Source organism: Schistocerca gregaria, unplaced genomic scaffold (genome assembly GCF_023897955.1).
Source record: "Schistocerca gregaria isolate iqSchGreg1 unplaced genomic scaffold, iqSchGreg1.2 ptg000946l, whole genome shotgun sequence".
Lineage (NCBI taxonomy): Eukaryota > Metazoa > Arthropoda > Insecta > Orthoptera > Acrididae > Schistocerca > Schistocerca gregaria.
Genome location: NW_026062299.1, coordinates 107789 through 132020, shown reverse-complemented (window position 1 = coordinate 132020; position 24232 = coordinate 107789). Strand labels below are relative to the sequence as shown.

Genomic DNA, 24232 nt, shown 5'->3' with positions numbered 1-24232 from the left:
AAGTGCGAAAGAGCAATTTAACTATAGAAAATGCAGAAGAGACGATGGTCGATTTTTTGAAGAAGCATGTTGAGCCTAAATCGTGTCCTTTAGCTGGAAATAGCGTAAGCACGGACAGATCGTTTTTGCTAAAATATATGCCGAATTTTATGGACATGCTTCATTATCGAATAGTTGATGTGAGTACTGTCAAAGAACTGGTCAGAAGGTGGTATCCAGAAGAATATACTCTCTTACCGAAAAAATCTTGTACTCATCGAGCATGTGACGATATTATGGAATCGATCAGAGAGTTGGCTTGGTACAAACAGCATATATTCAAGGTTTAAAGCAGTCAATGCACAAGGGTATCATATTATAACCGCACAAACGCCGATAATTAATGCGAAAATACAAGGTGATGAATTGGTCCTATAAGAGAGGTATTAAGTTGGAATAGAAAATACTACAAGGCTAAAACTACCAAAGTTTGTGGAAAACAAAATAAACCTTAGAGCTCTTACAAACACCTGCAGTATTCAACAGCTAGGCTTGTATTTCAAATAAGCGCATATATTTGATTCCGTTAGCAAATTCTCAAGTTAGACATATTTTAGTTTTAGCTATTTATTCAAATAAATTAATATCCAAAACTTGAGGGTGTCAATAGAATCAGTTCAGATAGCACAAGAGATAAAGTGCAGTATGACCTAAACAATACCTCATATTTTCTAGATATGCTTGAAATTATTTCATATTTGAGAATTTCCATGAGGCCAAAAGAAGACGCCACGTACAAAAGGACTGCATAGGTTGCAAATGACTGATGAGAAAATAATACAAGGAGATGACAGAAATTAAGAATAATAAAAGCTGTCTATTTGAAAGCCCAATTTGCTAATTAATGAAATCCAACTGAAGAAAAACGGCTCGAGTATTTTCTTATAAACTTCAGTCTTATCATGTTCTGAAGGTCCAGAAAATTCCTGGAATATTTAATTTATACATAAAGAGCTCTTCTGAACTAAATTGCTCTTCTTATATGCTTTGCCTGAATTTCGTCAATAGAACGAGTACCACTTAAGATCATAGTTTCTAGAAGCTCTGTTTTCAAAAAATTTAGGGCAAGTTCAACGCCAGATTCACCATTGTACGCTAAGCCCCACAAGATGGGTCTACCGATTAACACAGCATTAGCACCCAAAGCCAGAGCTTTAAAAATGTCCGTTCCACGACGAATACCTCCATCTAAAAGCACAGGAATACGCCCACAAACCGCATTGGCAATTTCTGGTAAGACATCAATTGTAGCTGGAACTGTATCAAGTTGTCGGCCGCCATGATTTGAAACAATAATTCCAGCTACGTTATGATCGAGAGCAAGCTGTGCATCATCAGCGCACATAACCCCCTTCAAAATAATAGGCAGATTTGTTATGCTCTTCAACCAATTGATATCTGACCACTTTAAATCCATATCAACAGAGGTATGAAAAAATCGATTTAAGCCTGACATGATCCCATGCTCGCCTGAAACAGCAGCATTCGGATCATCTTCGAAGTTTTCAAGCCGCATCCCATTTGGCAGGCTGAAACCGTTTCTAATGACAGCATTAAAATAGTTATAAAACAAGCGAATGATAAAACCTGAAATACTCACACAGCAAATGAAAATCGTAGGAACCACCTGGACTGCATATGATTCTTTGAAATGTATTTACCTGTGAAATTTCAACACTGTTTGATAACAAAAGATATCTCGATGACATTTGCCAAAAATTAATGCAATCTTAATAACTGTTGCCACAATACGCTGATATAGAAATCAATGCACTATTCTACAAGACATGCTAAACTCTTTTCATATTTTAACATATTTCTTTCACAGCTAACTGCATCAATCACTTATAGTACATACACGTAGTACATACGACGTCACTCCTCCTCCTTTTAAACACAGCAAAATGATAGCTTCATTCATTCGTTTAAATCGCACTGAAAATTACACAAATATAATGACCAACTAAGCGTACATTATGTCCTTTTCTCTAACTCCCAAAATTGGTGTGTCGATCGTTAGAACTAATGCTTTGAACCCCAGCTGTGTCAATTTAAAAACCAATCTTTTGGTTCGTTCTCTGTCCTTTGCAATATACAATTGAAACCAGCGTAAACGATCACTGTGCTTTGCTATATCTTCTGCTGTAGTTGTCGCCAGACTGCTCATGCAATAAATCGTGTTCATTTTAAGAGCCGCTTTATAAGTAGCAACTTCACCATCTAGTTATATGCAACATAATATGACACAGTTATTACGCATGTTTACTATCTCTTTAGGAAGGGATTCATTTCACTTATCAACTAATACAAGTATGTGTTGTCTTATTACCTTGGTGCATTAATTTATGCATAGACGTTGGCGCTATCAAAACAGGAAAATCAACAGACTCTCCAAGAATAGCGGTTCTTGTATTCGCGGAGGATAGACCTCCTACTAATGCACGTGGTATGATATTATAATTTTGGTATGCTTTTAGATTTTGCTTCAACGTAAATTGGTCTCTCGACCCAGAGGCGCAATAATCATAAGCCGAACGAGAAAGTTTAATAATTCGGCTACAACGCCTCAGATCTCGGACGTTAAGCGGTAAGAATTTAGACTTCATTTGAAAGAGTTGTTAAAAAACAAGATAAACAATGGTATCAGCCGTTAAAATCTAAAAATTTTTCGTCAACACAACGGATAGAGCAATCGTGCAAGAACATGTATGCAGAAGAAAAATTGCCAGCGACCGAATAAGACGGAAAATGAATATATATGACACCATGGAAGTTTTTATTTTAGTATGGCATGCAACATCTATATTACAGCACCTCCGTTTTAATAACACTACGTATTAGTACTGAGTCAAGCATAATAAATAACGCACAATAAAAAAGGAAATTAATAAGTATTCGAGACTATTAGGCCTGTTTGATGAGCTAGTCGGAGGAGTGGTACTGCATGAACATTTTAATAATATGGAAACATCAGGACTTTATTTCGTCGTCGTCATGAAAGCCTTCGTAAGGTGTGCTCTTCGTAATGTCCGGATCCGCAAGTGCATTTCTTAAATAGCTCGAACTATTTTTACCATCTTCTGTAGTTGTATATCGCTCACTGAGCACACAAGAATAAGATACGTTTCCATCCTTTTGTTGCTCAGACGAAGAGCTGGACTGTTTTCCGGCTTTGGGGCCGGAATTATGACTATGTAGATATGAGGACTGTTTGTAATTGACGGGTTGGGATGATTTTGATGACACCGGGTCAGACGGAGGTGAAGCAATTGATGAAGATGCAGAAGAGGAATGGCCGAAATCAAGCAGTTTAGATTTCTCCTCGATATCCTTCATACGAATGTGGTCTTGCTCATTTCGCTGGCGATGTAGGTTTATCCAAAGCTTCAGGTCATTATCGAAGCGAACACAAGGATCATACTCAGAATGAAGTCGATCTAGGCCGCCGCTAACGACGGAATTAAGCTGTGTAGCTTCTACGTTGTCTAAGACGTATTGTGAATCTTTAAGCAAAAGCGTAACATCTGGGCGAGTACCTACACCTCCTGGTAAACGAGACAGTGCATCTCTGACCAATGCAAGCAAACTTACAAAAGCTGGCCGATCAGTGCGCAGAGACGTATTCGGCCGTAATGTTGAAACTTGGTTGCGCAAGGGTGGTGCAATGACTTTGGACGAGTGACCCTTGGGTGGGTTAGAAAAATGGTATACAAAGGGAAATTCAGCGTTTGCAAATCGAACGAGTTCTTGTTCTCGAAACTCCTTGCTCACATGTTCAGGTATAGGTTCAAGCGTTTGGGGTGCCTTCATCTGTTTCGACATATTAAATTCGAGCTCCAAGTGGTCAGGGGAGAGTTGGTTTCTAGTCAGGGAAAAGAAAAATATAATTTCCAACTGCTCTAAACGATCAGCAAGTAGATTCGACGATGGCAGATTCCAGGCATAAAGTTTATCTTTAACAGAATTAAACAAAAAAGGGCTAGATATTCCAGATGTCAAGGTAGAAGAAGTAGAAGCATGTGTATGATCAGAAGACATACCAGACAATGTAGAACCAGAAGCACCAGGATCGACTTCCACAACAAATGGTGAAAGTGGAGATGAAGAAGACTGATTTGAGAATGACGCAGAGTTGAGGGCCTGTTTACTTGCGATATTCTTATCTTCGTTTTTAAAGTCCTGACTATGTGCTTCAGCTTGACTGGAACCACCTTTACTATTGGCAACTGTACCGTTATTACTCATTTGTACAAAGTCTGCAGGTGGCTTCTGAAGAATGTTTAATGCAAATACCAATACTTGAGTTAAATCGTAGCCTACAGGTATCTGTGCCATCAATTTAGGCTCTTTTTCAATCGCATGATACAGAGTTTCAAAAGAGACGGGACTAGGAGCATGCTTTTCCATTTCTCGCTTGATCGTCGGAAAAAGTGAAAATACTTCTTCAAATGGTAATACGGGTAGCATCTTCCTACGCTCTTTTCTCTTTTCACGCTTTTTCTTAGAAGTAAGGGACATCATCATCGTCGAATCAGCTTCATTCAGTTCTTCGCGCTTTCTCTTTTTGTTTTTCAATAGAAGATTTTGTTTTAGTAATTTTTTATCGTCAATTAAACCGTCTTCGTCATTCATTAACAAAAAATTATCCATGTTTGATAGTTGATCACACGAAATATTTTGAAGAGACGCTATGTCCGAATCGTCGTCATCAAGCTCATCTTCTAGATGAATGTAAATGTCATCTGACAGCAACGTTGGACATGAAATCCAACTATAGCCACTTAAATTATGTGCCGTGGATAATGAATTAGATAGTAAGGGATTTTTCAATAGCGAAGAAATTTGATAGGATATAGGGTCTGGATTTAGTGAATCGGGACTCAATGAATCCGCCATCCATCCATCAATAGATGGCATGTCTTCGGTGCTTGAGCTCGATTTGAGTCGACTTATTTTCAACAACTCCTGCTCCAAATTCGAAATAACATTCGATATTTGCCCTATCAATTCTGATAATTGGATTCCGCTGTGTCGTCTTCTCACGCGCATTAGTAAACGATTTCTGGCTCGAGATAAATAACGGAATGCCTCTTTATCTGTGTCAGATGGCAGCTGACGAAAAAAGTTAAGCAAGTTATCATCTACTCGAAGACCTATTTTTCTCTTGTATTCTAGGACAAATCGAATTAAACGAATATGATATGACTTCATTGAAAGATGATGGAGTTTCTTCTCAACTTCTCGAATTTTATTTTTTAATCGAGAGATCATCAAATGGTATTCACCACCTAAAGTCGAACCGTACCAGGAAAAATTAACCAGAAGTTGTTCAAGTAACACAATTACAAAAGGACAGTTAGCCAATTGATTTAGGTTTTCAAATACAGAGAGCCGTATAAGCAGTGTCTTATAAGATCCCCTTATATCTCTATATGATATGCACATTTAAACAACTATAGTAACTGTACACTTCAAACAAATAAAGTGTAACGTTTTTGTCCACACTATATTTAATCGTAACATTACACCAAAGACATTCAATGAACATTTTATAAGTCTAAACACACCTCATCGCGCATCAACAAACATTTACTTGCTTCTCCTATATCCTATTTTTATATATGGGAAGCAACACGCTATCACAAATAGTTCAAACAATATGGTTATATGACCCTTAACATTCACAGTATTATATCGTTGAAATCTTTCAGAGAATAAGTTCCTCTAAGGTCCCGAAATGAAAAAATATACTCAATCTTATCGACAGGTTCATTTAAGCAATACAACAACCACACAAAAAAGTTCCATCCATGTTTCAGTTTTGATGGTTTAGCCCGACTAGTTGAATAAACATTCATAGATTGGTGTTATATAAAGAAATGTATATGCATTGGCTTTAGCCAATATTGGCGTACTTAATAACTTCTTGATGAACTGATATACAGGATTTCCAAATTTAACGTTTTCTCTGGAAAAAATCCATTTCACAATCGAGTCTGATTCAGTTGGATCTGATGTATTTGGCAAATATTTCTACTAAGTCGAATTAGAAACAGCATATTAACATCGGTTAACAGGCAAAAAATAATTTGACCTTATAAACTAAAGAACAGCTAGCAATTGCTTCGTACATTTAACTCTCCCTTATTTTCAGGTGACAAATTTTGCCAAACTTCGAAATTAAATATATGAGTAGCAATCTCCTCAGCTTTTAGAGTGAATAATTCTAGTGGCAGCATCACTAATTGATCTTGAAAGGAACAGGGCTCCCAAACGTTAAGGGACTAATTGTATATGTAAAAAGACATTTATAGTTAATATTCAACTTTACCGCGATAAAGGGCATTTGAAGGATTGAAACAAAAAAGTAGACATTGAATGCACATGACTAATTCAACATAAAATTTTTGATAGCCTTCTTTTTTATGAATATTTAACAATACACACATACCGTGCATGAGCTCAGGCCATTTTCGCATGGTACGTCAGCTTTGTCTAATACCCATTCTGAAATAGCTTCAAGCTTCCTGTTTACACTGGAGCATCCAGCGAATTGACCTGGATAGTCCATACGTAGGCATTGAAAGAGCACAACAAAATAAAGTTCTTGAAACAGGCCGGGATTCTTTCAGTTGATATACAAAAAAATAAAATTTATGACAGTTGCCTATGCATACATAAATGCTGGTCGGCATACGCTCTCATACAAAATTTTTAATAGATATTCAAAAAAAATACGCGCTACTTGGTGAGCAAACGAGCAAAGATAAATAGCTGAAGGCTGCATTATATTGATGCCTACCTTCGAGTACATAGAGTTCTAACGGATTTTTAAAATTTGAACTACACTATATATCATATATGAACGCTGACTCAAATAATTTGTATAAAGCTTCTTGGTCTATCAGTAAGCATGTTTTTTCAGCCCAGTAGGGTGTTGGCATATCAGCGTTTTTTATTAATAGGGTCCCTGCTACTTTCTAGCGGGCTGAGTCAATTTGTATGAAGCCGCACTGAGTTACTTTAAAACTTAAATTTTATACGGATTTGAAGCCAAAATTACTATTTTATGTGTAGTAAAGACAAGCGCTTAGTATTGATTAGACTGCAAAATTAGAACTACAACAACTTAGATGTTATTATTTTATATGCAGTAATATATAATTTATATATCCACAACTAAGATTACATTGATATTTGTCTTTGTTTTATTGATTAATCATCCCAATAATTAGCTTAATGCTTTCGATAGACCAAGATAAGAATGCAAGAATGCATATCAGTAACAATAATTTACTTTGGTTTAGCGTAGACAGTGAAACAAGACGAACGAAAACCCAGTTTCAGTAAATGTCTATCCTTCTACGCGATAGGTGTATTTGATAGAATCACTCATTGATTCAGCATTATAAATTCAGACACAATTAAAATTGAACATATCAATCTAATTGGTAATTTTTTTAAGATAATACAAGATTTATTTTGGCATTTTAGATTTGCTCCCTGTTCGACATCTCTTTCATCTATGCTGCATCTTCTAAGATCCTTAAAGGTATTGCGTTTATTTTTCAAATAATAGCTGTATCATGACATCACAATTTTCAGTCCCTTCCAATATAGCCCCTTCTTTTTTGTATAGAAGCTGGGTCGCATACCCTCAAGTTGTAATACCCTTTGAAGGTGTCCATTGAAAAACCTTTAGTTGTTGCTTCATTGTCTATGAGTTTGTCTGAAGATGCTACTTGTCAAATTTTCTGCATACGCTACACTAAAACAGACGGCTTGTTTCAAATTTTTATCTTACCTTTGTATTTTGCTCTGAAGCTGACTTCAGCTCCGAAAAGAAACCAGTTTACTAAAAAGTCAACTTGTTTATCAACGCCATCAAGGGTTCGTAGATAAAATCTGAACAGTCTAAATATTTAATTTAGCACAATTTTAGTGCTAATATAAGTTAACTTTGACAATTTTGTTAATGTTTTGAATAAACAAACAAAGAAATTCCACGAATCAGCACAAGCAAGAGCCTGCTATGGCAATGCAAGTCTAGGAAATCATAGTAAAAACGTACGCTATTAGAATTTTTCAACGCTTCGGGCACGTTTAATGTGTTATTTGATTGGGACGATATCAATCTATAGATAAAAAAACAAGGACGTTTTGTTTTCAATGTTATATCATATAGATTATGGTTCTAATGGATAAGCGTATTTATCACCCGTTAGATTGATCAAACAATAATTTAGTCTATTCACAATAACCATCATAAGGAATTGCTATGTGAATATACATTCGCTCTAGCATAATATTAAAAAACACAAGAAATTTGGCATGCATGTGCATGGCCGTTACATATGATTTTCATGATGTATTCAATAATTGATATTGAGTTTTAATCGACTAAACTTATTTTTTTACTTAAGCATAATGTGACTTCTGCTTATGAATTGATCGAACATGAGTATGATGCAATTGTTGTGGGAGCCGGTGGATCTGGATTGAGAGCGGCTGTTGGACTCGCTGAAAAAGGGTTAGACTGCGCCTGTATTACCAAGTTGTTTCCAACAAGATCACATACTGTAGCAGCACAGGTATGTATTTCTCTAACTCAGTTTTGATTGCAAAAATATTGCGATTAGGGTTTTTTGCAATGATGACGGTAGAAATGCTTTGTGTGTTTTTTGGTGCTAGGTTTAACTAGCCGAGTTGGGGCGTGGCGATTCAACAAACCAGGAACTAAGAAAAATAGTAAATTTTACAATCGAATTGGTTTGCCTTATGCTTAATCTGTATTATATATTGTTGATAACGATAATGGATTGACTAGTGATTAAGTGATATATGTATATGATTTGCTGAGCAAGCCGTAAATATATGGCATCTGCAAAGCTATATGCGGAGCGCAAATAACGAATTCAAAATGTCAAATGTGAAGACGCGCATAGTAGAGAAACTTTATTGCTAAATTGAATTGTAGATTAATGTTCTACTGTTTTTCTTATTGACTAATATCTGTGGTATTTTACCTCTGAAAAAAATCTCTATGTCACCAAATTAGGGTGGGATTAATGCTGCACTTGGGAATATGAGTGAAGACGATTGGCGCTGGCACGCATATGATACCGTAAAGGGCTCTGACTGGCTCGGGGACCAAGATGCAATTCAGTATATGTGTGAGGAAGCTCCAGCAACTGTGCTTGAGCTTGAAAGATATGGTGTTCCTTTTTCTCGAAATCCCTCTGGCACGATTTATCAACGTGCCTTCGGCGGCCAATCATTGGACTATGGACGTGGAGGCCAAGCTCGTCGATGCGCGGCAGCAGCTGATCGAACAGGGCATGCACTGCTGCATACACTTTATGGTCAAGCGTTAAGATACAACTGTGTATTTTTTGTAGAATATTTTGCAATTGATCTGCTGTTCGAAGAGCTTGATGGGGAACGTGTATGCCGTGGAGTGTTGGCATATTGCATGGAAGATGGGTCGCTGCATGCATTTAAAGCGCATCATACAGTTCTCGCTACAGGCGGATATGGACGTACCTACTTTTCTTGCACGAGCGCGCATACTTGTACTGGGGATGGGAATGCGATGGTAACACGAGCACGATTGCCAGGCCAAGACTTAGAATTTGTGCAATTTCATCCTACTGGAATTTATGGAGCCGGTTGTCTAATTACAGAAGGATCAAGAGGTGAAGGTGGCGTGCTGAGAAATTCGACAGGCGAGCGTTTTATGGAGAGATACGCACCAACTGCAAAGGATTTGGCGTCTAGAGACGTAGTATCGAGGGCAATGACAATTGAGATTAGGGAGGGGAGAGGTGTCGGACCAAAAAAAGACCATGTTTTGCTTGATCTGTCACATTTAGACCCGCAACTTTTGAAAGAGAGGTTACCAGGGATATCAGAAACGGCGGCCATTTTCTCGGGCGTAGATGTGACAAAAGAGCCTATTCCAGTCATACCAACGGTCCACTACAATATGGGCGGGATTCCGACCAATTATTACGGTCAAGTTATTGTACCGCCAGTTAAAAATACTAGCAGTCGCTCGAGTAAGAATATGCCTAAAAGTTCAGATGACGGTGAGGCATCCTCCAGAAACCAAAAATCAGCTGGTTCTAGCTCGGACTTATCGTCCGAGCAAGTTGTGGTCAAGGGCCTGTATGCCGCGGGCGAAGCAGCCTGCGTCTCTGTACACGGTGCGAACCGCCTGGGAGCTAATTCCCTGTTAGATATTGTCGTTTTTGGAAGGGCATGCGCGTATCATATCGCAGAGGATTTGGCGAAGTCTTCATCGAAAAAGAATACGACATCTATGAACAAAACTAAATCATATCAATTACCTCACGTAGCATTGAAATCTAATACCATCAATGAAATAGTACACCGATTCGATAAAACTCTTCGCTCTCAGAAAAATAGCATGCCAGCTGCTCACCTTCGATCTGAAATGCAGCAAATTATGCAAAACTACGCAGCGGTTTTCAGAACTGGTGATACGCTTTCTAAAGGTGTTGAATTGATAGACCAACTTTACCAACAACTGCCTAATATGCAATGTCAAGACCAAAGCAAAATCTGGAATACTGACCTTGTTGAGTGCTTAGAATTACAAAATTTAATGACTCAGGCTGTACTCACCATGCACAGTGCTCATGCAAGAAAGGAATCCAGAGGTGCGCATGCTAGAGAAGACTATACTGAAAGGGACGATGAAAACTGGCTCAAGCACACTTTAGCTTATTTAGATCTAGATACCGGGAAAGTCACTTTGAAATATAAGCCTGTTCAATTACAACCGATCAACGAAAAAATGCCACATGTACCTCCCAAAAAGAGAGTTTACTAAATAGCGTGGTTTCCGGGTATTATGAGAATTACTGCCGTTTTGGACTATGATAAAGATATAACTAAGTTCTACAATATAAAATGATGCCTGTGTTACAAGTTTAGTAAACGTTTGATACAACAAAATCAGATTATATATTTTTGTCTTTGAACAATTCACAGACACTTCAGTTTTACAATTAACTCTCCACAATCGATTCGAACCTCACTGGAGCAAAATCTCAAGCCGAGGCGCAGTTACTACCGAATTAGCTCTATACAAAAGCAGTAAACAAAACTCAAACAGCGCTGATAGCCATTGAGGGGGGTGCAACGACACTTGTCAAATAGACATCATGTTGTGAGCAATATACGTTAAAAAAGAGCTCAGCTGCCGCTGTGCCCGAGTTTTTTTTAACTAAAATAATCAGATCAGGCGTGATTCAGGAACGCCAGAAAATATATGCGTAATAAATAGATTAGCAATTTATAACAATCAAAGCGCTCTTATAAAATCACCATTTTTTGCATAAATTGTCGATATAAAATGCGCTTCGCTAGTTGCTGCTATAAGACTATTTTCGAAAAAAAGCATAGCGTATTGTTTGTGTTCCTAGTGGCATTTTTCGTAAGGCTTCTTCTTGTTTCGTATGGCCTATGGCAAGATACGAATTGTAAAGAAAATTCAGCTCAAGGTATCTTAATCTTAGATATCTTATTTGCTAATCTATCCATCCTTTCTATTAGTTGCAGTCAAATACACGGACATAGATTATGAAGTGATGAATGGTGGCGCCCGATACGCTTTGCTAGCAAAATCTCCATATGAATATAATACGTTTCGCTATACGCCTTTACTGTAATGTTTTTTTCTATTCAATAACATTTTTCGATATTTGAATTCTATACTTACGCGGATATTATTTTATTCTAGTGCTTATTTGCACATTCCTAATGTGTGGCTTTGCAAACTTTTTGGAAAGTTCCTTTTTTTGTCTTGCGATTTAGCTGTTGGCTACACTCTTTTCAAGATTTTGCAACATCTCTTCAATGAATATCATTCAAACCTTGGTGGTGCCAACAAAAAATCTAGCGCGCTGTTTTACAGCTGCATTTGGCTGTTTAACCCCGTTATCATCAACGTAAGCACAAGAGGTAATGCAGAGTCTATTAACGCCATCTTATCCGTTCTGGCTCTATATTTGGTCTTTGTGCGCAAAAATTTTTTGCTAGGTGGCATAATTTATGGTCTCTCTGTCCACCTTAGAATTTATCCCATCATTTACTGCTTGGCTTATTTATTTTATATCGATTCTGGGTCTTCGATTTCAAATTTCAGCTACAAAGAAAACTGGATAAAATTATTCGTCTCCCGTTTTTTTAGTAAGAACAAACTAATTTTTACATTTTCTGCGATTTTGACGTTTACCGCAATTACCGCAGTGTTCTACCGGATATATGGGTGGCCATTTTTATACGAAGTGTACCTTTATCATCTTACTAGAAAAGATCACAGACATAATCTCTCCGTCTACTTCTACGATTTCTATTTATCAATTCCTGAAAACAGTTTAGTTAACGGATTTAACAACCCAAGCTCTGATACATTACTTACGCTGAATGGATTAATTGGGCATCTGCGCTCCAATCTGATAAATGCTGTGTTTGAATTTTCTACGCAACTAGCATCACTCCTTATTCTATCAATCAAGTTTTACCAAGATATTACGTTTTGCCTTTTGCTCTTATCGCTAGTATTTGTTACATTTAACAAAGTCTGCACAATACAATACTACTGCTGGTATATACAATGGCTCCCTCTAGCCCTTCCTTGGACAAGGTTAAAATTAAAAGCAGGACTTGTGATTTTTATGTGGGAGATTTTTGTACACGCCCTTTGGTTCTATTTTGCCTACTCACTAGAATTCTTAGGCAAACAGGTCTTTTTACCTTTATGGATATCCGGTCTAATTTACTTTTTGTCGAACGTATCTGTCATTGCATCTTTAATACACTTTCAAAATCCGAAATCGTTAAAATTAAAAAATAAAGACTTCTAAAGGTTGTGCACATATATACTTTCAGCGCTTAACATTGTATTACCTAATATAAATATTGTGTATTTTTTCCTTTTGCCTGTTTGTTACTGCGCTAAAGGTCTAGATAGGTTTTGGTCCAACTTACAAATTCTCACTTCCCTGTCTAACAAGCCCCAATTTTAGCAAGCCTTAGCATTTTCCGAAGCTCATTATTTAGCAATTACTTCGGTCAAAAGATTTTAGCGTAAAAACTTCAGTTTTTTATGCGCAAGTTATTTTGACGAATTCAACATGTAAAATTGAAAATTCTGTAAATTATTTCGCTATTCAGTGTTCCTGACCATGGAAGTGATCGCAAGAAATTATTGTTCACACAAAGCCTCGTCAATAATTGACTACAATTTATTATATACAAAAGCAAAAGAGGTCGTTTCCAATGTCGGATATGTCCGAAAATATACTGCTTCGATGAGCGAAGAAAATTCGCACAGTACAGAAATGAATTTTTCAACGACAGCTTTCAGAAATCAGCGGAACATGCATTTTATAAAAACAAGCAAAGTCCTTCATAAAAAACATTCTCATTAAGAAAAATGATATTTTTTTCGCCTGGTTGTCTATTTTTTCACATTTTTACTAGTCTCTTTTGCCCATCGTGACGCCACAGAGTCATGGCTTGGATTTTGAACTCACTTAATCCATCATTGTGTAACGTGCATTATAAGGGGTATCGATCATGCTTCAGAATAACAATATCAGGCTCGATTGGATGTTGTACAAAAAGGAACTTTAGTAGTCGGAAACTGCCAGGCGGCGCTCTCTTGAAAGACTTCGCGACATCTGGAAATTCAGTTTTAACTCAGAAAGAAAAAAATGCCCTTTACATGGAATTTGATAGGGTGTTCATAAGGAAAGTATGAAGGGCTTATTTGATTTTTTAGGTTCTCATCAGTGGAGACAAATTAAATTCAACGTGCTTTACAATTTATTGAATTAGCCTAAAGTCCTCATTGTGGGCGTAGATGTGGCCGCGATGATTGCTTGTATGTCTTCTTTTCAAAGCGGAAACCTTTTTTTTCTTGAAGTGAACTGATTTTTTCTTTTGCAATATGGACAACGAATGCCTGTGCTATTTTTTGTACAGCGTTAACATTTCAAAAATACGGTATTTTTCCTGATATCTTGGATACCAGACATTACATGCATCCATTGGCGCCAAATAAGGGTACAGTATAACTGATCGAGTTGTTTCCGTCAATCGTTCGCGGATTTCGAGTACAATTTTGTCTTGGGGTCTCTTTTGCAAATGGTCGCGTGTTTTGCTTGTTAAGAGGTGTTTTTTTAGTAAGCACAATCGGCTTTGCTGATTATATCGATCTATTTTTTGCTTGATTAATTTGTGTAAACAGATCGATGTTCGTTTATCCCAATCAACGCCCAAAGAGTCTTAGCCCTACTCAACATCTATAAAAAGTTTGAATCTATTTCTCGCCCGATTAAGTACTATGCTCGTTCTGAAGATTCCGGTCGACCTATAGGGTCGATAAACTTTCAGGGTTTAGAGATGGTCAATAAGCTCCAGACGGCCGGCATCCAGTTGACAGAGCTAGAGCGAGTCATGCAAGAGATAGTGGCAGCAAGAACAACGATTCAAAGCCACTGTGTAGTTAATAGAATTGAGAGAGTTCAAGATGGCGACCAGGTAAAAGTTGATGTCAGTTGGGACCGCTATTTCTTAGGACAAAAAAAATCCTTTTTGTCTAGATACGATGCGGTGTTTATTTCGGAGGGCACTTTTTCTAGCTCAAGAGAGTTGATTTATCCAGAGAAGTTCCAACTCAGGGGAGTGTGCAAAATTTGGGAAGCGGTGACTGAAAGTCCAGTGACGTCTATAAGAGAGTTTGCTTCTGATCAATGGGGCAAAGGAAAACGGGCCGGATTTTACCCGGTAGGACCTCCTCAGAAAAATCTGCTATATGTTTATGGGCTTCATCGGCTCTCGCCTGAGGATCAGCAAAAGCAGCCAGTCCAGTCTATCGTTGATATTAACCACATGGTCGAATATTTTAAAGATTTCGAAGGGCCTTGGAAAGAGATGCTGGCCGCTCTTTTAAAAACAAAGAAGCCCATTTCTTGTACCTCGACAGTAGTCCTTCATGGACAACTAGACGAAAATCCGCCTACTCCCGGTGATCCCATTTTAATGCTCGGGAGCACCTATTTGACGATGCCGATTCCCAACTTGGGCCATGATATTGGAATGGCCGTAGAATCCGGGTACTTCGCCGCTATCTCTATCATCTACAGAAGGAGACCAATCCCGGTTGCCCTCGCGGCCTGTCGAGAGCAGTTTAAAAGCTATCTCTCCGTTGCGGCAACAGAGAATTCCGAAAACTACATGAGTCTCGTTACGGACAGCATGTTTCCACCGATCGTGCTGAAATGGTTTATAAGACGGCGATACACGGATAAAGCGCTGACGGAAAGAGAAATGAAGCTGATAGGAACGCTGCCTGAGGGAACAAGTCGCGACCTTTTGTCGTCCGAAGACAGTATTGCTGAAATGAAGGATGCGTGGTGCAACCTAACGAATGAAGAGAGAGAGGAGATCAAAGCGGACACACTAAAGAGTGAAACTTCCTTGATGCAGGAATATCTTGGACATATCGAAAAGCAAAAGCCCAGGTCTAGAAGCGAACAAGGTGAAAAACACTGAAGCTGAGATCGATCCACTTTGCGAAGCGCGTGGTGTTGGTGAAATTTTAAAGGCGTTCAACTTTTGAATTTAAAAGTCGCGAATTTGTCTGCGGCAGGTTTTTCTAGACTCGGCTTTACTTGAATTTGCGAAGAATAGTCCAAAGTTTCAATTTCAGAAATTTTTTTATCGTACAGTTTGTACTTGAAAGACTCGTCGTTTTCACCTTTCTCATCTGTAGCTAAGCTCTGTCTCTTTTTTTGCTTTTTCGAAAATGAAGGGAGTCTTGTGAACACAAAGTGATCGCTCAGTTCTTCTAGTTGCTTCATGAGTTCGCCGTCCTCCTCTTCCTCCGTTTCTTCTCCCTCAGACAGATTGCCAATGACGCTATATTCTGCTACGAGACCTTCCTGCTGGTCTTCCCAACGTCCGAGGCGGTCTATCTGCTGCGTTTCTAAATGCTTTTGTAGCTTTTGGTAGATCTGCTGGGTTCTGTGACTCAGGTTGTCTAGATCTCCACCGCAAGACTTTAGTGTATCGGAAGGTGTCGAATTGCCGAGGTCGAGGAGAGAAGCGCCCGTCATTAATTTCATCCAGTTCTCTTCTATCTGAGACACCGTCTTCGCGCTTAGCTGACTCAGGTCGACTTCGATGTGGTGCTTTTTCGCTCGAGAGAGCAGCCGATCGCTGCATCGCTCCATCGTTTTCGTGAGAAACGGAATGGCCTTAAGGTCAGCGCCAGTTATTGGCAACAGCTTCGAGATTTTGGAGGAAAACTTGATCATTGAGGAAAACGTCCTCAAGTAGTTTACAATCATGAACGTTTTTTTGAACAGGGGGATAAGGTTTCGGACATGTATGCCAGGTAGAGCTTTTTGCTGCATTGACTTGGATGTTTTGGGAGCATGTCCAGATCGCCAAAAAATACACTCATCCAACTTGAGTCGAATAGTGTCGCAGAAAGCGGATGAGATTTTGAGCCAGTGCGAAACTGAGCAGCAGTGAGGATGGTAGACGTAAATGATGCACAAGATGTAGATTTGAATCAACTTAAAAAATATGTGCACCAATTCTAAAAACGGACCGTAAGGGTTATCTATTTCGGCACTCAAACCTTGAAAATCAAACGAGAATATCTTTTTGTAGATTTCATGCATAAAGGCAATGCAAAAGATGGGAAGAGATGAGTAGGTCATCATTTTCCAAGTTGGATGATTGTATTCACCTCGCTCTTCTCCGCCCTTGACCAATGCATGCGTCGCCTCGCACATGGCGGCCAAAAGTCTTCTTTCACATCCAAAACGATGGTCGAAATGTCTGAGCATTTCGTGTACCAAGAAGCGAATAATTACTTCGTGTTTGTACGAAATACTCCACAAAGAGCTCGAAGTGGGCAGGCGGACAAGAGAATAAAGGAGGTCGAGGTAGGGCAAACTTGTCGACTCGCTCACCGAGGACTCTGGCAACGAGGCTATTAGGGATGTTAGAGGGAAAGAGATGGAGGGCGGAATCAAGAGTAAAGCTCTAGAAGGGTAACTTCTCATCAACGTCAACATTATCAGCTCCGCGATCTGTTTGATCCTTGCGCTTCTGATCGAGACTTCTATAAGTAGTTTGAGTAGGCTGATTGCAAGGTAAATGTCCTCGCACTTGGTCCACCGCTCTTCCCACATCGATATCAGTTGGTCGATCGTGCCTTGGAGTAGTTTTCTTCTTTGAAACGAAGGCACGGCCAGGCGACGCGGGGCTGGACTTGTAACTTTGTCTTTGAAAGCCATGGCCAAGTCGTCGTACGCGGCTGCAGAATTCGAACTGAAAGAAAAAATGTGAGAAAATATTGAATAGCACAAACTCAAAAACGCAGTCAGCTGATTGCGTTCAGTTACAATTGAGCTGTGTTCAGTGATATTCGACAGATCCATGTTGCATACAAACCCATTGGCATGCTCTATGCGGTCAAAGCACATTTCAGAATAGAGCAACAGGGAGGGAAGTATGTTTGATTCGACGAGTACGTTGAAAAAAACATTTCCCCGAACGTCAAACATGTTTCTTTCCGTCGAGTCGAGTCCGTTCCCACTTAAGCGTGCGGACTCCTCCATATGAGCAAAAAACATGAAAACAAGGAGAGATTGCCTAGAATTTAGAAATACAGGAAAGCTGCTTAAAATTTCGCGGTCCAAATATGAATTTTCGGGGTAAAAATCTTCCGCTATTTCTTGCCCGCTAAGATTCGCTCGTTCGTCCAGTATAAGGTACTGCTTGACGTGGTAATACACCGTTTTCAGGGCTTCGATTGCAATTTCTATCTGATCGGGTTCCGTTAGGTTGGCTTGAAGGAGTAAAAAGCTAGTTTCAAAATCCAGCTTTGCGTGGCACCACGTCGTCTTCAACTCGCTGGCGCAGCTCTTGAAATCGACGAGCTGGCGGTGGAATTTGAGGTACTTGAATGCCTGGACTTCGCAATGCAAGAGACAGGCCAGAGTGCCGGACTGGAAAAATCCGAACTTCAAAAAATTCGTTTGACTCAAAAATTGAGCTACGCGAGAATCTCCGGGCAGTTCCGGGCGAGCGCCAGGCGAAGCGTTGCCTCTAGAAGCCGCGTAATGAGTGTGCAAATATATCTTCGAGTGCGCTTTGCACAATAGATGGCCATAGTAGCAATGTAAAATTAGGCGCCCAACGAGTTCTGGATCGGCTTTTAGCTTTTCCGTCACGGCGGGGCTTTCGAATCCTTGTTCGGAAAGCTGTTCCCATTCGGCGGAGTGCAGAAAGGGTCTCTTCAGAAAGGCGGAGGCATCGTTCGGATAGATTCGGCTATAGAACAGGCAATAGCATTGAAACAGTAATTGAGTATGGAGCGCTGGATAGACGACTTTGTACGACAGACAAGCCATGTGCCAACGAACAATATTTTCGACGTCCCATTGAGGTTCCAGAGAATGGCCGTTGGCGGCGTCCGAGGAACGCGCTGTCTCCGAATGGCGCAAGGCTTGAATTTTAAGGATTAAAGGCATCAGCCAATTATGATATATTTCTGAGACAAAAGCGTCTTCAAACAAATTATAGTTTTGGATCAAGATGTCAAAGATGTACATTCTGGAGGTGATGGAGCATGTTGACGCCATTCGCAAGATTAGGCGAACAAGCAGACAGACGTCCTCTCTAGGAAGTTCTGGTAACAAATGGCAAGCAACGATTAGACCCGATATATGCGCCTCAACGTTGTTTGAGGCCGTTTGCTTTTGCACGTAGATCATCAGCGAATTCAGCAGATTACTGTTGTGATTGACCAGGATGGCGAGGCATTTGCTCAGACAGTGCATGGCGATCAGAGATTGAGATTTATAGACGAGCATGGTCTCAGTGTCCTCTGATTCGGAGGAATATGAATTAATCCACTGAGTCAGCATGTCTTCAAATAAGTAGGCGTAAGGGGCCACAACGTGTCCAGAATACAGACACAACGTCAACAGAGTAGAAGACGCTGTATAGCACCGTTGCTGTTGAAAGTGTCGTTCGTGAATCTGGTTTTCCTCGCAACGCGCGTGAGCGTCGGTAGAAAAGTGGGTCTTGTTGTATGCGGAATAGAAGAGAGAGTTCAGTATGCTCATTCTGAGTCTCGGAAAGTGAACATAGAGGTAAGATAAAAGCTCTTGCGACCAATCGATGAGAGCGAAATTCGCACAGTTTAAAAAATACTCTCCAACAAGCAACAACGGAGACTGGTCACCCTGTAGCCAGGAAGTGTCAGAGCTGGCTTTAAAAACCAGACGTAGCAGATCAAGTGACAAAGCGCGGCGGTTCAGCGCATGAAGCATAGACTTCCAAGCGATTTTAGAGTCCTTCATATGAGCACTGCTCATCAACATTATGAGTACAAAAACGTCAATAGGCACCAGGTGTTCCGCCTGGTCAATCGCGTTCAAAAATTCGGTCCCCGCGAGCACGTTGACCTTAATCGAATTAGAAACAACCTCCAATACAGGAGACAGAGCATCCACGCTGAGCTTATTGGTCTCTCGACGAATAGCGTCGATCCCCTCCGAGGCGAAATCCTTCGTCAGAGCATACAAAATCAGTCGCACCAGAACCGGCAAATCGAGTTCGTCGATCGTGGGCAAGGCAGAAAGAGCCAAAAAAAAACATTCTCGCTTTTGCTTGCCAGAAAGTGGAAGATCCAACAAAGATCCAATAATGGGAACCAACAGCTTTCGGTCTTCGTACATCAGTATTCTGTACGCATCAATGAGGGAATTGATGCTCGCTTCATCGGTCGTCTGAATCAGCTGAGTCATATGGTCAATCACCATCTCCCGGTGAGGAGAAACTGATAGCAGGTGTAAAAAGGTATTCGTAAGGGCCGCGTCTGGAGTTGAATATGAGATGAGAACTTTCAAAATTTGTTTGGCATCATCCTGACTACATGACCGCTCCGACAGGCGATAAACGAGAGCTTGAACCGATTCAAACTTGATGTTGTAAACAAAAATATGTAAATAGGGAAAATGCGGAAAAGGAGAAAAACATCACCGCCATACATGAGTATCTATTGCCTGTAATAGCTCTGGAGCGAGAGAAAGCAGCCTGGTAGTGTCCAGTTCGCGTAAATGATCCATGTATATGGCTCAAAACGTGGACTTTAATACAACCTTTTCAACAGGCATGGCAACACTAATTTTTCACAAGAGAGCCATCAGCAAAGTTGTAAATATGCATGGCTACTTGAAATTGTGTGACAAAAAAAAAACTATAGATACCAGCAAGTGAACGGTGTTTTTTTTAAATATAAATGAATTCGCAAGAAGCCACGAAGCTTTTTTCAAAGTACAGCGTTTTGCTATGTCTAGATGTTCCTGTTAATGGATATTTTGAAATCGGAATAGATTTAAATTCATGGACCGCTGGCCCTATGTTCAAGGGGATAAAACTTATCCCTCCTGGTATACATTTTGTTTTCTATAGGTATGCCCATTTGAGCGCCGATGAGCAACGTTGCTATCTCGGCAATTGTCATTTTTTTGAGATTTGAAAAACTCGGAGATGCTCTCCCTACTTGTTCACCTATACTTAAATGTCTATCTCTATTTATATCCAAAGTAATCAATAATAACAATTAAATTTTGTATCCTAGCATGGCCAGTCAGCACGGTGGATGCTCTGCTCCTAGAACGGGTTTTTTTTTGAACGCTAAAACCTCTGAGGTGTTCGTCTATCGCTGGTCTCCCGAGTCAGAAGAATTGATAGCCTTAACGCGCGAAGAAGCAAGCCCCTATATCCAGTCCGTCAGAAACTACGAATTTGATTCTAATTTAGGAGCCTATCCTATTGAGTCCCTCAAGCTCTGGAATCAAATAAACAACTTTATTTCGCCTTCTGTCCTCTCGAAGATTCAGCCTATATCCAAAAATATCATCGCCACTAACAAGGTGATAACCCCGTCCGAATCCAGACAGTTGGATGAGGCGTTAGAAAATATGGGCGTCGAAGAAGAAAAACGTGAAGCAGAACTGAAGAAATTCACAGTTCAAAGCCGCTCCTTCTTTTCTAGTATTCCTCTAGCACCCAAATACGCGGATCCAAAGGATCTGACTGCTTATCACATGGACAAGTCCTTACTTCTAGAAACATTAGTGCAACGAGAATATGACGGCAATCCAAATGGTCTGTTAGGAGAAATTCAATACGCCTTTATTATTTTTTTACTGGCCCAGGTATATGAAGGCTTTGAGCAATGGAAAACACTGGTTACTCTCGTGCTCTCGTGCGAACGCGCCATTTACGACAGCAACTATGTAAAGTTCTTTAAAAACTTTTTGATTGCTATCAGAAAACAACTGAAGCACATAAATGAGGATTTCTTCGTAGAACCTATATCAGAAACATTTCTTCAATATCACCTCAAATCATTCTTTGATTGTCTAGACGAAGGCACAAACATTGACCATGATCTGATAAGCGCGGCAACTAAATTAAAAAGTTTTGTTAAAAAAAAATTTAGAATGAATTTTGAGTTAGTGCTCAACGACGAGGCTCCTGTAGTTGTAGAAATTGAAGAAGACAAATTGTCAACATAAAAACTGTGTGAATTTTTTTAATACAAGGCACGCTTTTTTATCTTCGAAGTACAAATTTTCTCGAAAATTTTTTAAAGAGGTCCTGTTTAGTTGAATTCACTTTTAAAAACTGGCAGAGGTCATCATAGGAGTCTGCTAGCCCTGTTCCGCATTTTTTTTTTAAAAACCAGCAACCACTATTGTTTGTTGATGGCTCGTGTCTGTTCTTCTAATTGACATCAGATACTAAAAAAATACATCGACATGTCAGATTGTTTGTTTGACTCACCTTTGGAGCAGCCGAAGGCAGTTCGCGAGTGGTCGCCTTATGAAAATAACGGTGGGTATGTATTCAGCGTTCGGATGTCAAATTTTGAGTATTTTCTCTATTGTCCAACCTATAGTAACTGTAATAAAAATAATAACACGCTGTTTCACGTGGGTGGAGGAGTAAATAGAACTGCTCTTGCCCTTTCTGGGTCTGACTTTGCGATTGTCGCCTCAGATACTCGTATTAGTACCGGATATAGTATCAATACTCGATATGGTACAAAAGTCAAGCAGTTGTACGTAGGGTCGATTTGTGTATGTTTACCCTTTGTTCATCGGGTACTGACCATTTTTTTCGCCTCATACTCTTCTTCAGAACTAGTTTTTGTGCAATTGCGACAAGCGGTATGCTAGCAGATCAACTTGCGCTTCACAAGAACTTAGAAGTCAGAATGGTTCAATATAAACAATATCACAGAAAAGAAATGCCAACTCGGTCTGTAGCTCAGCTGCTTTCGAACATGCTGTACTATAAGCGCTTCTTTCCGTACTATACTTTCAATGTAGTTGGAGGTATTGATGCCGATGGAAAAGGAGCCGTCTACGGCTATGATGCGGTCGGCTCCTTCGAACAAGTTCCCGCCGCCTGCTCTGGAACCGGCCACGAACTCATACAACCCATTCTCGACAATCAAATTGACAGGCAGCATCAAACTGGTAAATCCAAATGGGATATCTCTGTTGAAGATGCTGTCGCACTGGTAAAAGATTGTTTTACTTCTGCTGGAGAGCGTGATATCTATACGGGAGACTCAGTCGACTTGCTTGTTATTGATAAAAATGGAGTTCATTTTGAAAATTTCGAACTTAAAAGAGATTAATACACGTGCAGAACCGCCTCCAATGTCAAATATAAAAATTTTTTACTAGATTCTTTTATGATTGTCAAGATACCTAATAAATGTTCATTTTAATCCAGTTTGAAATCATTATATAGACTAAAACAGCGCTATTTGAGCTCAGGTCTTAGATACTCTGAAATCACGAACACTAATTGTCTAAAAAAAATAAAGCTTCTCCTAATCTGGCTTATAATAATTTCTACAATTTAATTGATGCGCGGCACCTTAATAAAATTCAGATGGAGCCAATATTTCTGGCTATAGCAAGCCATTCTCCCTTCTAGATATTTGACATTCTCTTCCGCATGACCTCTGTTCTCTTTATTTTCGAAAAAGATTATTTATCGAGACCAGCTATTTTTTAAAATTATTGCTATATCATGGCGAGCATTATACGGCTAGTCGTTGAACTGAATGACGATTTTGATCATTGTAGTACCCCTTACAAGCTCGGTGAGAACCTAGCACCATCAACGTCGGCTCAGTCATTTGTCGTTATAGTCCCAAACCATCTCACTATTTCGGAAGTCTTGAACATAATTGTAAGAAAACACAACGAACTCTATCCAGAACGTCCATCACTTTCTGAACAAGGTATCTATTTACGTCATGCAAGCATCAATACTGATATCAGAGACACCTCTATTAGATTATTTAATATTTTTGACGAATGGGGAAAAGGTGTCTGGTCTCCAAGGGTAAAAATTGTCTGTAAACCCGACCCCTATAAAAGTAATGATAAAAGCAATGCTACCGATGCAATCTTTTCATGCCCACTTCAACCCCCACAGAATTTCATTGCGTCTAGTGTTTATGATTTTACCGGGACCAAGTCTTCACAAAGCTGCATTGCGTCCCCTGGTTGTATTGCCATCCAGAACCAGGACTCTCAGATGCCCATTCAGACACAGAATAAAAAAAGCTTCTGCAATTCAATACTTTCGTCGTCGGCTAGTTCGACTCTCGTAAGAGAGGTCAGAAAGCATCTCAAAAAGAAGAGCATCCAAAAAAATTCACTCAGTAAAGCTGGAACCGACTTCGTAACTTGCAAAACAAGTGCAAACTATTCTTCTCATCGTTCTTTGGCAAACTCTAATGAGCACCCTAAAAGGACTCCTTGCCATGTCGATTTGCAGTCACCTACTAAATGTGTTGCCAGCCAGACAAAGGCAAGTCCATATATGGGGAACAAACGAAGGCGAGATGAAACCATGCTACTGCAGCCCTACTCAGACGAGCTGGATGGTCAAGGCGTCAGCTATCAGGCATCCACAACTAGCAAAAAGTTTCATGTCAACGACAAAAAAAAAAAGAACGAAGGTTCACGGAGATGGCTAAATGAAGCCAGTCACGACTCTGTAACAGTCAGCAATGAGAATGAAACCAAAAAAGAAAAAA

The 24232-nt window shown here is 39.6% G+C and overlaps 6 protein-coding genes across 8 annotated transcripts; 5 read left to right on the top strand and 1 right to left on the bottom strand.

Annotated features, from left to right (window-relative positions):
* Nucleotides 1-973: 973 nt before the first annotated feature.
* LOC126325799 (2-Hydroxyacid oxidase-like) lies at nt 974-6642 on the bottom strand. 2 transcript variants are annotated; one of them, XR_007560390.1, is made up of 6 exons: nt 6491-6642; nt 6171-6323; nt 5955-6072; nt 2369-5327; nt 2013-2259; nt 974-1580 (listed from the first exon to the last, which is right to left on the bottom strand). XR_007560390.1 is itself a non-coding variant. In XM_049995281.1 (6 exons), the coding sequence occupies exons 4-6, from the start codon at nt 2643-2645 to the stop codon at nt 1004-1006; spliced, it is 1101 nt and encodes a 366-aa protein (XP_049851238.1). In that variant the 5' UTR covers nt 2646-5327; nt 5955-6072; nt 6171-6323; nt 6491-6591; the 3' UTR covers nt 974-1003. The 2 variants fall into 2 exon arrangements, 1 of the variants encoding a protein (XP_049851238.1); XM_049995281.1 differs by having other exon boundaries at nt 6491-6591.
* A 587-nt stretch (nt 6643-7229) lies between these two features.
* LOC126325852 (succinate dehydrogenase flavoprotein subunit-like) lies at nt 7230-11373 on the top strand. 2 transcript variants are annotated; one of them, XM_049995346.1, is made up of 5 exons: nt 7230-7591; nt 7864-7929; nt 8038-8106; nt 8463-8630; nt 9098-11373. In XM_049995346.1, exons 1-5 carry the CDS (start codon nt 7565-7567, stop codon nt 10892-10894), a joined length of 2127 nt encoding a protein of 708 aa, XP_049851303.1. In that variant the 5' UTR covers nt 7230-7564; the 3' UTR covers nt 10895-11373. The 2 variants fall into 2 exon arrangements, with proteins under 2 accessions (XP_049851303.1, XP_049851302.1); XM_049995345.1 differs by lacking the exon at nt 7230-7591 and having other exon boundaries at nt 7598-7929.
* On the top strand, nt 11368-12946 carry LOC126325853 (GPI mannosyltransferase 1-like). Its single transcript, XM_049995347.1, has 3 exons — nt 11368-11546; nt 11620-11731; nt 11807-12946. Exons 1-3 carry the CDS (start codon nt 11420-11422, stop codon nt 12930-12932), a joined length of 1365 nt encoding a protein of 454 aa, XP_049851304.1. The 5' UTR covers nt 11368-11419; the 3' UTR covers nt 12933-12946.
* Nucleotides 12947-13551: 605 nt separating this feature from the next.
* Nucleotides 13552-15830, top strand: LOC126325815 (uncharacterized). The gene is made up of 4 exons (XM_049995295.1): nt 13552-13825; nt 13909-13954; nt 14056-14136; nt 14321-15830. The coding sequence occupies exons 1-4, from the start codon at nt 13583-13585 to the stop codon at nt 15625-15627; spliced, it is 1677 nt and encodes a 558-aa protein (XP_049851252.1). The 5' UTR covers nt 13552-13582; the 3' UTR covers nt 15628-15830.
* Nucleotides 15831-18687: 2857 nt separating this feature from the next.
* Nucleotides 18688-21683, top strand: LOC126325872 (protein AAR2 homolog). The gene is made up of 3 exons (XM_049995378.1): nt 18688-18784; nt 20457-20571; nt 21059-21683. The coding sequence occupies exons 1-3, from the start codon at nt 18688-18690 to the stop codon at nt 21681-21683; spliced, it is 837 nt and encodes a 278-aa protein (XP_049851335.1).
* A 117-nt stretch (nt 21684-21800) lies between these two features.
* On the top strand, nt 21801-22883 carry LOC126325811 (proteasome subunit beta type-1-like). Its single transcript, XM_049995291.1, has 3 exons — nt 21801-22006; nt 22121-22228; nt 22309-22883. Exons 1-3 carry the CDS (start codon nt 21927-21929, stop codon nt 22811-22813), a joined length of 693 nt encoding a protein of 230 aa, XP_049851248.1. The 5' UTR covers nt 21801-21926; the 3' UTR covers nt 22814-22883.
* The last annotated feature ends 1349 nt before the right edge of the window (nt 22884-24232 follow it).